General features: G+C 41.6%; 1 protein-coding gene across 2 annotated transcripts in view; it reads left to right on the forward strand.

Moving 5' to 3' along the window:
- slc35c1 (solute carrier family 35 member C1) overlaps positions 1–12,136 on the forward strand; it is a 45,183-nt gene that overhangs the window by 18,882 nt on the left and 14,165 nt on the right. The window contains exons 2-3 of one of the 2 annotated variants that reach the window (XM_061815144.1): positions 7,148–7,254; positions 7,659–7,712. Coding sequence is in view for 1 of the 2 variants with exons in the window: in XM_061815143.1 (XP_061671127.1) it covers positions 12,003–12,073 (71 nt within the window). In the remaining variant the exon portion in view is untranslated. Of the gene's footprint in view, positions 1–7,147; positions 7,255–7,658; positions 7,713–11,925; positions 12,074–12,136 lie in introns of those variants that run through there. The other variant, XM_061815143.1, reaches the window with a different exon arrangement.

Here is a 12,136-nt window from a genome sequence, read left to right on the forward strand (position 1 = left end):
AAACTGTTTGTCCTGGAAATACACTTTTAAGTTTGTCATTTAAACAAAGAGGTACCTATAGCATCAAATAGCATCCATCCATTCGTCCATCCCTCATCCATTTTTTTAGCTGCTTATCCTCACATCCTGAACAGTCTGTTCACTCACAATCACATGGAAGGGCAATTTAGAGTTTGTTTTTGAGATGTGCGAGGAAACTGGAGTGCCTCGAGAAAACCCACAAAGAAACGGGAAGAACATGCAAACTGTAAAAATAGTAGTCGGATAAATAAAATGAGATGTTATCTACAGCGGCGATTCTCAACCTTTATTGAGTAAGAGCACATGTCTTACATTTGAAAAATGTTACACCACCAAACAAAAATCTCACAAAAAGTGGATACGCAAGTCAATTATACACTTTCAGCTGTATAATAGAATAGCTTTTATATGTTCTGTCTGTCTTAATATGCCACTGCCCTAGAATGATGAACAAAAACACATTTGTAAAAAAAAAAATAATAATAATTTTATAACCAATAAAGTGAAATTTTATCATTTCTTGTGGCACAGCAGAAGAGCTCTAACGGCACACTAGTTGGGAATCACTGATCTACAGTACATCATGTTTTTTATTTGTGTAGAAATAAACCCAGTCAGTTGTGCACCACATCATGACAATGTGATCTGTAAGTAAATATAAGACATTTTCTGCAAAACGAGTAAACACTCAACTACTTGTATTGGCCCTGCAGCAATGCAGGGAGGTGGGAAGCGGTGATTCATTTGCATGAGACAGAACCTCCCTGAAAAAAGTATATTAAGTATGTTCAATAGCCGATACTACCTTAGGCTGTTACACTCACTGTCACCGTAAAGCTTATTTTCTTTGAGGCAGTGGACAAAAGCACTGTTGTTCATATTCAACAGACTGTGAACTGCAACGTCCAAAGGATGTGCCATATGGCTAAGATCAAAACCTGTCTTCAACTGGAAAGAAATCTCAGCTAATTAAATGCTTCCCTATTAATCCACCCACTGTAATTAGATGACAATTTTTTCCACATACATATTTCACTGTCATGTCTCCTATTCCTTCTGAAATAATTAATTGATCCTTGTATGATTATTTTGGGAGATTCTTGCATCAAATCCAAGTACCCGTTGTAAACTGGTTGTTGTTTGTTTACAGTTATGAAATTGAATTGGTTGCTTGGTTCTAACGAGTTTCACCAACAAAGTTACAAACATGATACCAATTTCTAAAAAGTGCCTCTAAGAAATCTCATTAATGTCATTAACTTCTGTGGTTGGTTGTATGATTTTTTTCCAATATTTTTTCACTGTGCCTATTACATTTGATGACTGCTAAAATGTCACACTCTGACATTGGTCAGAAAAAAATGTGTTTGACCTGATTTATTGCAAAATACTTGGAAGTGGAAAATTCATTCATCCATGTTGTTATCCGGTTATCCTCATAAGGGTCATGGAAGTGCTGGAGCCTATCCATTGGCAGGAGGCGGGGTATACACACACACACACACACACACAACACACACACACACACACACATATATATATATATATATATAGAGAGAGAGAGAGAGAGAGAGAGAGAGAGAGAGATAGAGAGAGAGAGAGAGAGAAGAGAGAGAGAGAGAGAGAGAGAGAGAGATAGAGAGAGAGAGAGAGAGATAGAGAGAGAGAGAGAGAGATAGAGAGAGAGAGAGAGAGAGAGAAACATGAATCCATCCATTTTATTTGCTGCTTATCCACACTAGGGTCACAGGGAGTGCTGGAGCCTATCCCAGCTGAAAACAGGCAGGAGGCGGGGTACACCCTGAACTGTTGCCAACCAATCGCAGGGCACACTCACAATCAGACCTAGGGGTAATTTGGAGTGTCCAATTAATGTTGCCTGTTTTTGGGATGTGGGAGGAAACTGGAGTGCCCAGAGAAAACCCACCCAGGCACGGGGAGAACATGCAAACCCTACACAGGCGGGCCCAGGACTGAACCCAGAACTGTGAGGCCAACGGTTTACCAGCTGAGCCGTGCCGCCATATATATATATATATATATATATATATATATATATATATATATTCTTTTTCTTTCGGCTTGTCAGCGTGTCATCTTTTTCCATCCAAACCTATCTCCTGCATCTCCCGCTCTGACCAACTGCCCTCATATCTTCCCTCATAACATCCATCAACCTTCTCTTTGGTCTTCCTCTCACTCTTTTGCCTGGGGACTCCATCCTAAGTACTCTTCCACCAATATACTCACTCTCTCACCTCTGGACATGTCCAAACCATTGAAGTCTGCTGTTGAACCTTGTCTCCAAAACATCCAACTTTGGCGCATTTCTAAACCTATCAAACCTGCTCACTCCTAGCGAGAACCTGAACATCTTCATTTCTGCCACCTCCGGTTCTGCTTCCTGTTGTCTCTTCAGTGGCACCATCTCTAATCCGTAGATCATGGCTGGCCTCACCACTGTTTTATAAACTTTGCCCTTCATCCTAGCAGAGACACCTCTGTCACATAACACACCAGACACCTTCCGCCAGCTGTTCCAACTTGTTTGGACCCATTTCTTCACTTCCTCACCACACTCACCATTGCTCTGGATTGTTGATCCCAAGTATTTGTAAGTGTCAAGTATCATCCACCCTCGCTATCTCTTCTCCCTGGAGCCTGAAACTTCCCCCTCCACTCCTCTCATTCACGTATATATATTCTGTTTTACTTTGGCGAATCTTCATTCCTCTCCTTTCCAGTGCATGCCTCCATCTTTCTCATTGTTCCTCCACTTCCTTCGTGCGTCACAGTTCTGAGGAACAGGGATCAAATCCCAGCCCTGCCTCTGTGGAGTTTGCATGTTCCCCCCATACCTGTATGGGTTTTCTCCAGGCACTCTGGTTTCCCCCCATATCCCAAAACCATGTATGTAGGTTGATTGAAGACTCGAGATTTCCCGTAGGTGGGAATGTGGGTGTGGATGGCTGTTTGTTTATATGTACCCTGTGATTGGCTGGAAACCAGTTCATGGTGTACTGCTCGAAAATAGCTGGGATAGGCACTAGCATCCCCATAACCCTCTTGAGGATAAGTGGCTCAGAAAATGAATGGATAGACAGAAACAAAAAAAATTAATGCAGATATTACCAGTAGCAGGAATAAAACAATGTGGGACAGTGGGAGAATTTCACCGCTGCTGTTTGTTCTATTGGTGGGAGAAAAGAGCAGACTTGAAAATAAAAATAAATCGTTTGATATCAAGCTTAATGCTAAAATGTCTCACGTCAAACACACGATTATTATTTTTAATTAAATGGGGGAGGAAACATTACTGGGGACACATCATTCCACGTGTAGCGAGCCATTCTCAACAATAGCTCCCACTGAGGCGCGCATGCATTCAGTATTTGGTAAAATGAATGAATGGATTGTGTATTCCTTCAAGCAATGTGGATCGCAGATTATTTGTGCAATGATTGAATGAAACTCCATTCTGTGCAGATACCTGAATTTCTTATGTGATAGTCCTGAAATGAGTGTAGGAATCTATTTCTCCAAATATGTTTGGGAAATCCTTGTTGTAAATTTCAGTTAGGGAAATAACTGGGCATTATTCGGCTTGGAAAAATGCCATATATGTCTCCAATCTCCTACTCAAATATCCCAGTGGCGAGGATAAGAGCCAAATGTGCACTCAGATTGCTTTGTGGACCTTTTTGAGTGTCTTCTTTTTGTAGTTTTACTTTCCTACTACAAGGTTTTGTGTATACACACGGCCTGAGCTTTCTGTAAATGTGCACACGTCCCCAAGCATAAATCCAATTTGATAAATCCTATGCACACTATTATGCAAACTTGTGGGCATACACGCATTTGATGAATGAATGAGATTAATGATGTTCTCCAAAAACTCATCTGAAGTCTAATCTCCCTGGCATGATAGCAGGACCGAAACACACCTCAAAAGGGTACGATAGAGCAATACTGCAGGAGAAAGAACATCACCCAATGGCTGGCAGACTTAAAGCAGAGCACAGCAACATCTCAGAACAAAAATAAGTCACCATAAAAGCGGCAGATAGATAAGAACAGTGTCCAAGATGAAGAGCTGGACAGCATCAGAGCCCGACATAAGACGCCTACTGGCGAAAGAAGTTAACTGCTCTCCATGAACACCTGGCACCCAACATAAACCAGGTGCTAATATCAGGGACCCACCCATAACTGCTAAAATTAGTTCAGTCCAGTTTATTTTACAAATAACATATTTTATATGACATACTTTGACATGACATGTTAGATAATCCGTATTCACCCAGTGTGCAGAAACACAGTGATTTTCGTTCCAGTTCAGGTTTTCTTTGTAATTGTGGAAATCAGTACATATCACTTCCACAGCCCCAAATTAATTATGTTGATGTCTTGTACTTCTAGTAATTGTTGTAATCTATCCATCCATTCATTTTCATAGCCACTTCTCCTCACGAGGGTCACGGGAGTGCTGGAGCCTATCCCAGCTGTCAACGGGTAGGAGGAGGTGTACACCCAGAACTGCCCAGAATTTGGGTACCAAATGCAGGGCACATGGAGACAGACAAGTCACACTCATAATCACACCTCGGTTCAATTTAGCGTGTACAATTAATGTTGCATGTTTTTGGGATGTGGGAGGAAACCGGATTGCCCGGCGCAAACCCACGCAGGCACGGGGAGAACATGCAAACTCCACAGAGGCGGGGCCTGGATTTGCACCCTTGTCATCAGAACTGTGAAGCCAACGCCCAACAGCTGTGCCACCGTGACACCTGTTGTAATGTATTTATATTTTATTGATATTTAAGGAATACTGTCCTAAGGAAAATATCAAAATGCAAAGGCTGTCACCAAGTTAATATTTATCAGATATCTGACTGGAGTATTAATTTATTTGAATTACAGCAGCATCCTGTGAATACATTTTTGAAATCTATAATTATTATTCCAGTGATTGATGGTGAAAGTCTGTCAATTTACTTTAACATTTCATTGGAATGAACTTTGCAATACACCTTTAAATTGGTCTGTCCTACATATTGTCTGTCTTCAGTGGAAAGGCCTCACTATAAAGGGAGCATCACAGCAGTTAACCACAGGCCAATTAGCACTTAAACAATACTCCTGCTGCACTATGAAGGCAAGATTCCCCTCGAGGAACGCTGAGTGGTGTATGACCCCATGCAACAATTAGGGGGAACATGCCAGCTTTTAAGTAGCTGAGACAGAATGGGATCAAATATTAAAGTGGTCTGAGAACAGTAATAGCTTAAATCGTTTTAGCAAGGGTCCCTTAAAAGTGTGAAAAGTATCACTGTAGATTCTTAGACCATTTTTCATTTTTCAATCCATAATTGCAATTTAGTGTATCATCTCTTATACTTCAGCTGGCATGTTGGCACAGCTGTGGAGTGTTGGCCTCACAGTCCTGATGGCCGGGGTTCCAATACCGGCCCCGCCTGTGTGGAGTTGTCATATTCTCCCCGTGCCTACATTGGTTTTCTCCGGGTACTTCGGTTTCCACCCAATGTTGCCTGTCTCCATGTCCCCTGAGAATGGCTGGTAACCAGGTCAGGGTGTATCCTGCCTCCAGCCCGATGACAACTGGGATAGGATCAAGTATTCCCGCAACCCTCATGAGGATAATCGGCTCAGAAAACTGATGGATGTATAAATGTATATGGCACCAAGGTGGGAGACTAGTTAACATACAATTCTGAGGATCCTGGTCAAATCCCGGCCCCATCTGTTTGGAGTGCGGATCTTCAAGCCGTGCCTGCATTGTTTTTCTCCGCTACTCTGGTTTCCGCCTACATCCCCAAAACATGTGTGATAGGTTGATTGAAGATTCTTCATTACCAGTAGGTGTGAATATGAGTTCTGTTTCTAAATGCCATGCGATTGGCTTGACTTGTTTAGGGTGTACTCCGCCTCTCGCATGAAGATAGCTGGGATAGACTTAGCACAACTGCAAAGTGAATGAGGATAGGTAATACAGAAAATGCATGGATAGATGTATAATAGTTATAATTGACTGCAATGTAATGATTCACACCTGTGAATACATTAATTAATATTATATATTGGTTATGTTAAACAATTTAGTCCATTTAGACAATTCTGTTAAATGCTGAAAACCACAGCCATTAAAGGTCTATTTAGACCTCCATGGAGTCACTCTCTAACATGGATTCAATCTAAAAGTGTCGATTTCATTTTAAAACGTTGATTTTGTCATACGAATGTCCCAAAAAGTCCTCTGTGACAACATCTTCTGCTTTTACTTCTGAACTAGTCACCATCCAATCACAGGGCACATAAAAACAACCAACCATTCACACTCATATTGATACCTCAGGGCAATTTTGAGTCTCCAGTCAACCCACCATGGATATTTATAGGATGTGGGAGGAAAGCAAAGTAACTGGAGAAACCCCACGCAGGCACGGGGAGAATATGCAAAGTACACACAGGTGGGCCCAGGATATGTATCTCCATCCATCCATTTTCTTAGCCGCTTATCCTCACAAGGGTCGCGGGGAGTGCTTGAGCCTATTTCAGCTGTCAACAGGAAGGAGGTGGAGTACACCCTGAACTGGTTGCCAGCCACGTACAGGGCACAAAGAGACAAACAGTCGCACTCACAATCACACCTAGGGACAATTTTAGAGTGTCCAGTTCATGTTGCATGTTTTTGTGATGTGGGAGGAAACCGGAGTCCCCGGAGAAAACCCACGCAGCCACAGGGAGAACATGCAAACTCCACACGGGCGGGTCCGGGATTGAACCCGGGGCCATAGAACTGTGAGGCCAACGCTTTACCAGCTGATCATCATCCTCCCCGGATTTGTATTTAACTTCTCTGAATGCAGGATAATTGAAAGGGAAAGTGCAATTCCATATATCGTAGGTGTTTGTGTCACTTTGAGTTGAATTTTTCCCATGCATCTCACTTTGTTGTTTGAATCTTAACCTATACCTAAACTGTGTGAGTTGATTCTGATCTACCGTACAGGCATACATGAATGGGAAAAAACAAAGAAAATGGATGGCTAAAAGGCTTTGTCAAAGATAACGGCACGACCATTACCCCCATGTTTCTCCACAGAACTGCTGTACTCTTGACTGAGGATTAGTCATCTGACTCAACTTGGTCTCTGATGTCAGGCATTTGCAGCCAACTGAACAAAGGCAGACATCATCAGTGTGACAGAGGTAAGTAGGGCACTCACATACAATATATTGTATACTGCAACTGCATTTTATGAGCGAGAAGAAGGAAGAAGAATGACCAGATTGTACCAAATAGTCAAAGAGACTCTTAATGATTAGATGTGCTATTTATTTTTTAGGATAGCTCTTTTATTTTAATGGACCTAATTCTTCCGGAAGTCCTAATATCTCAAATGTAAAAGCATTGCAAGATTTGTTATTTTATGTGACAAGATGTCTCAAATTAAATGCCTTTTCATTTCAAAGCTCAAGATGATCGTTTTTTACTGAGTATGATGATATGAATCACTGTTCTTTTTTGGGGGGAGATTATGCAATAATGCAAACACAAAAGCATACAAGTCATGTATTTATTTATTTTATGAATATATTTTTGTTTTTATCAGTGGTGTCCAGACCAAGGAGAGCAACTCATCAGTGTGCAAACAGAACAAAATACAGTGAGTGTCCTCATAAAATAATATGAAAAATCTGTTACTGTTGCATTTCTTTCCTTTCATTTCTTGTTTCATAACTGAAATATTTGGTTGCTATTAAATACTATTAAAACATATTTCAGTGCTTCTATTACCCAAGGTGCCACCTACAGCACACTCTATGTTGTTGTACTTGTTAATAATGAGTGGAAATTGCTCCAGCTGGGAATGGATCAGGAAGCAGGCCATCAAATGAATATCAAACTCTGCGAAGGTCAAGCTATTTGTTTCCAAGTCTCGGGAAAAGATGTACAACACCACTGTATTTCTTGGAGGCAGATAGAGTTTCCATTCTGCTGCAGGTAGAAATGTGTTTTAAAGAGACCAGCTCACCAGAAATGTTCTTTCTACCCGTAAAATGACTGCATTGTAGCAATGGATGTGATACCAGTTGACCCATTTGGAATAAATGCTTCAGCTACTCAAAGAAGGCAAGAACACTTGAAAGATAACTGAAAGCATAAAAGATATAAGGATCAAGTTATAAATTGTATATAAGTGAATGCATTTATTAATCTCTAGAAACATTCAAATGTTAAGACATTTGTCAGTGAAGGTCACAGTCTCAGAGCAAAGATTAAGACACTCAGTGGTGTATGGCGTTGCTTATGAGGGAAAATGGTGAAAGGATTTATTGAATTTCTTTGAAGCATATTATTCTTGTATTTCATAGTAAGCGAGCAGCTTACAGACTTGCAAAAAGTGTGCACAGTGCATTCAAATCACATAACTATTGATTGTGATTTTCAGCCCCTTCCTTCACCACAGAAAATCACTCCCATGATTAATTTGGCTGATTTTACGCCAAATGACCTCCCTGACACAAGCCTGTCATTTATCCTGGCTGGGAACCAATGCTGGACAGCTTCAGTAGCCACGAAATCGCAACATTATACTTAGTCCTATCCAGTACTGTGAACATATTGTATTCCATAGTTCTACACGAGTAGGCTCAATAGCAATTTTAGGCTTGTTGTTGTCACGGTGTGTTTTTTGTTTGTTTGGTTTTGTTTCATATTTTTCATGTCTTCAGTCCTCAATCGATGATGTCCACCTGTTCCCATTAACCTTCTACCTTGTCGACCAATCAGCTCCCTCCTGCCACGCTCTTTTCCACGTGTTCCTTGTTGTCACTTCTATCCGCATGTATTTAACTCCCTAGTTTCTTTCAGTTCTTTTACGTCCATTGTTAATGTCATTGTTTGTTTGTGTCAGTCTCTGGGATGTCAAAGTTGTCAGTTCGGTTTTGTTTACATTTTTAGATTTTCTTTGATAACATAATAAGTTGTGACATTATTGGCTGATTAATACATTATTGATCTGGTAAAAATAGGCATCATCTGCTTAATGTTTGAGCAATTGCATCACAAATGCCGCTAGTGACATTTGAAAAGAGTTCTGATAGATGACACAGGTGTTCTTGTTGGGTGCATAGTGGGATCGTGTGACAGAGGCAGATTTTGATGTGCAGGACAGCTTCACAGCAGACACCAATCATCACGCCACCATGTTCATACCATTTTATCTGAAAGCTTGATAAAATAATTTCAGATGATGATGTTGTTGTTGTTGAGTCACTTGAGGTGCCTGTCACGAACCATCGAGACGGAGGTAGAACCCAAATGCAGGAGTACACGGGAGACGCAGAGGTAATTCGGGAAAAACCTTTATTGTTCCACGGTCGGGGATTGGGCAGGCAGTCTTGTGCAGCAGCGGTAGTCCGGACGTCGGGCGTAGAGAGCAGGTCCGCGGGAAGGCAGGAGTTGGTACATGGGAGATCGATCAAGGAAGGCAAAAGAGTCAGGCTTACGGGGTCGGTTGGAGAACAGCAGGAGGTCGGTACACACGGGAATGCGATCAGAGATACGGGAGTGCTGGAATGGGGCGTGAACCGCAACGATCTGGCGCCAGTCCTCCCCATGTTCCTATATACACCGGGGCCAATCAGCGCGGACGCGCGGGCACCTGCACAGCTAGGGCTGGACCGGCAAGATAGTGACAGCGCCTGAGGATGGTCCTCGGAAGCACTAGATGTTGAACAGACATTTGATTTTGTGACACACTAAATGTTTTATTTTACTTTTTCTTTGCCTGCAGACTTTGATGGGCACAGGTGGCTGCCATAACTGCAAACACCTGATGAGGATTTTATGGACGTTTAAGTGTTTTCTGCTCCGTGGACACTCAGTTGATTTAAAAACAAAAAAAACAAAAAAAACCAAACAAACAAAAAACTACGATGACGATGTTTGTCACTCGCGTCTGTTTGTCTAATTTTAACCAATGACACCTGAATACATTTATCAGTTTATTAAATTAGTGATTGAACATAATTTTGAGTGACTATACATAGCGGCATAGTTCATGTGAGGTAGCTGTTCCAATGAGAGTGCAATGATATATGACAACAGTATAATACCACCTTGAACAAAGTACTGTTTGGAAAAGTCAAGCAAGCTGTCATTTTTCTTTTTTATTTGCTGAAAAATAGGTCTTTTTAGGTTAGGGCATTCCGCCCGACAGCTACAATAAATAAAATAGAATAGGTCGGCTGCCATATTATATGATACTACTTTCCTTTTTCCACACCGTCTATCCCATCAATCTGGTCTCCACATTGTTGTAATTTATGCCCCCTGCACTTTTTTAAATGGCAGTTTTGGTCGCCTGCAGTTGTTTACGGTCCAAAAACAATCTAATAAACTAAAACCAACAAGCAAGAGAAAAATCCCCACCAATTATTAGATTAGTGACGGTGGCACTGAAGAAACAACAGGAAGCAGAACTGGAGGTGGCAGAAATGAAGATGTTGAGGCTCTCGCTCGGAGTGAGCAGGTTGGATAGGATTAGAAATGAGCTCATTAGAGGGACAGCCAAAGTTGGAAGTTTTGGAGACAAGATTCGAGAGAGCAGACTTCGATGGTTTGGACATGTTCAGAGGCGACAGAGTGAGTATATTGGTAGAAGGGTGCTGAGGATAGAGCTGCCAGGCAAAAGAGCAAGAGGAAGACCAAAGAGAAGGTTTATGGATGTGGTGAGGGAAGACATGAGGGCAGTTGGAGTTAGAGAGGAAGATGCAGGAGATAGGCTAAGATGGCAAAAGATGACACGCTGTGGCGACCCCAACGGGACAAGCCGAAAGGAAAAGAAGAAGAAGAAGAAGAAGTGAAATTATAATAAAGTCAAATTTAATATTGTCATTCAAAGTATTTAGATAGCTCTTTTGGTAATTTCCTACATAGATCGTCACTAATAAAATGATAGACTGACATTGTATCTTTTAAATTTCTGTGTGAGTGTTTACAAGTCACAAAATACATGATCATGTACGTGTACAGGTTTACCGTGAAGGCGGCGTGAGGGGAAAAAAATCGTTCGTTGGCTGCCATCTTGTGTCGTAATGCTACATTACAGTTAAGTGTTGACCCTAATCCATCATTTTCTGGACCGCTTATCCTCCCTCGGGTTGCAGGTGTGCTGGAACCCATCTATACTGACTCTGGGCGAGATGGGGTGTACGCCCTGAACTGGTCGCCAGGCAATCCCAATAAACAAACAAGTGTTCACATTCATATTCACACTTACGGGCAATCTAAAGTCTTCAATTAACTTGGCATGCATGTTTTTGGATTGAGGCAGCAAACGGGAGTACCCGGAGAAAAGCCACGCGCAGGCACGGGGAGAACATGTAAACTCCTCACAGGTGCGGCCAAATTTGAACTTTGGTCTTCATGTAACCGAGTTAAAAGTATATGTTTAGTGTATGTTTATAATCACACAAAATTTGTAAATAGTTGTCCGACATATTAACCTTGAGGGGAACGTTACAATTAGGTACCGCACAATTTCCTTGCACCCCCACGTATACTCACAGTTGCCACGCACTCCCGGAATAAGTACCGCGACCGTCTTCACCCGTCCTGTTTTGGACGATGTATGTTTTGGTAAATTACATCGTGGCTGAAGAGTATTCGCACTTTGTAATATGTATAGAGGATAATGGTTGTTTTTTTTTTTACACTTGTCTCGGTCCGAGCTTGATGCGACGGAAACCACAAAGTGTTTGTTTCGCCTTGTTCACGGCAGTTGTGTCAAATAAATAGAGATTGGCTCAGAGACGAATCTTGTGTCACGACGGGGTCTTTAAAACGACACAACGCAGAGGTCCACCGGCCGCATTCAGAAATGTGAAGGAGAAGCGTTGGCCTCAACAGTTCTGAGGACCCTCGTGAGGATAAGCGCCAAAGAAAATGGATGCCATCTTATACTTACACTAATATACTTATAATAATACGCGAGACTTGTGGGAATAAGATGCACAGAAAGTAAATAGTGGATGGATATTAATATAACTTTTCAAATTTTGTTGAATCCTAAAATAATTGCGG

Source organism: Syngnathoides biaculeatus, chromosome 3 (assembly GCF_019802595.1).
Source record: "Syngnathoides biaculeatus isolate LvHL_M chromosome 3, ASM1980259v1, whole genome shotgun sequence".
In the NCBI taxonomy this organism is placed as follows: domain Eukaryota; kingdom Metazoa; phylum Chordata; class Actinopteri; order Syngnathiformes; family Syngnathidae; genus Syngnathoides; species Syngnathoides biaculeatus.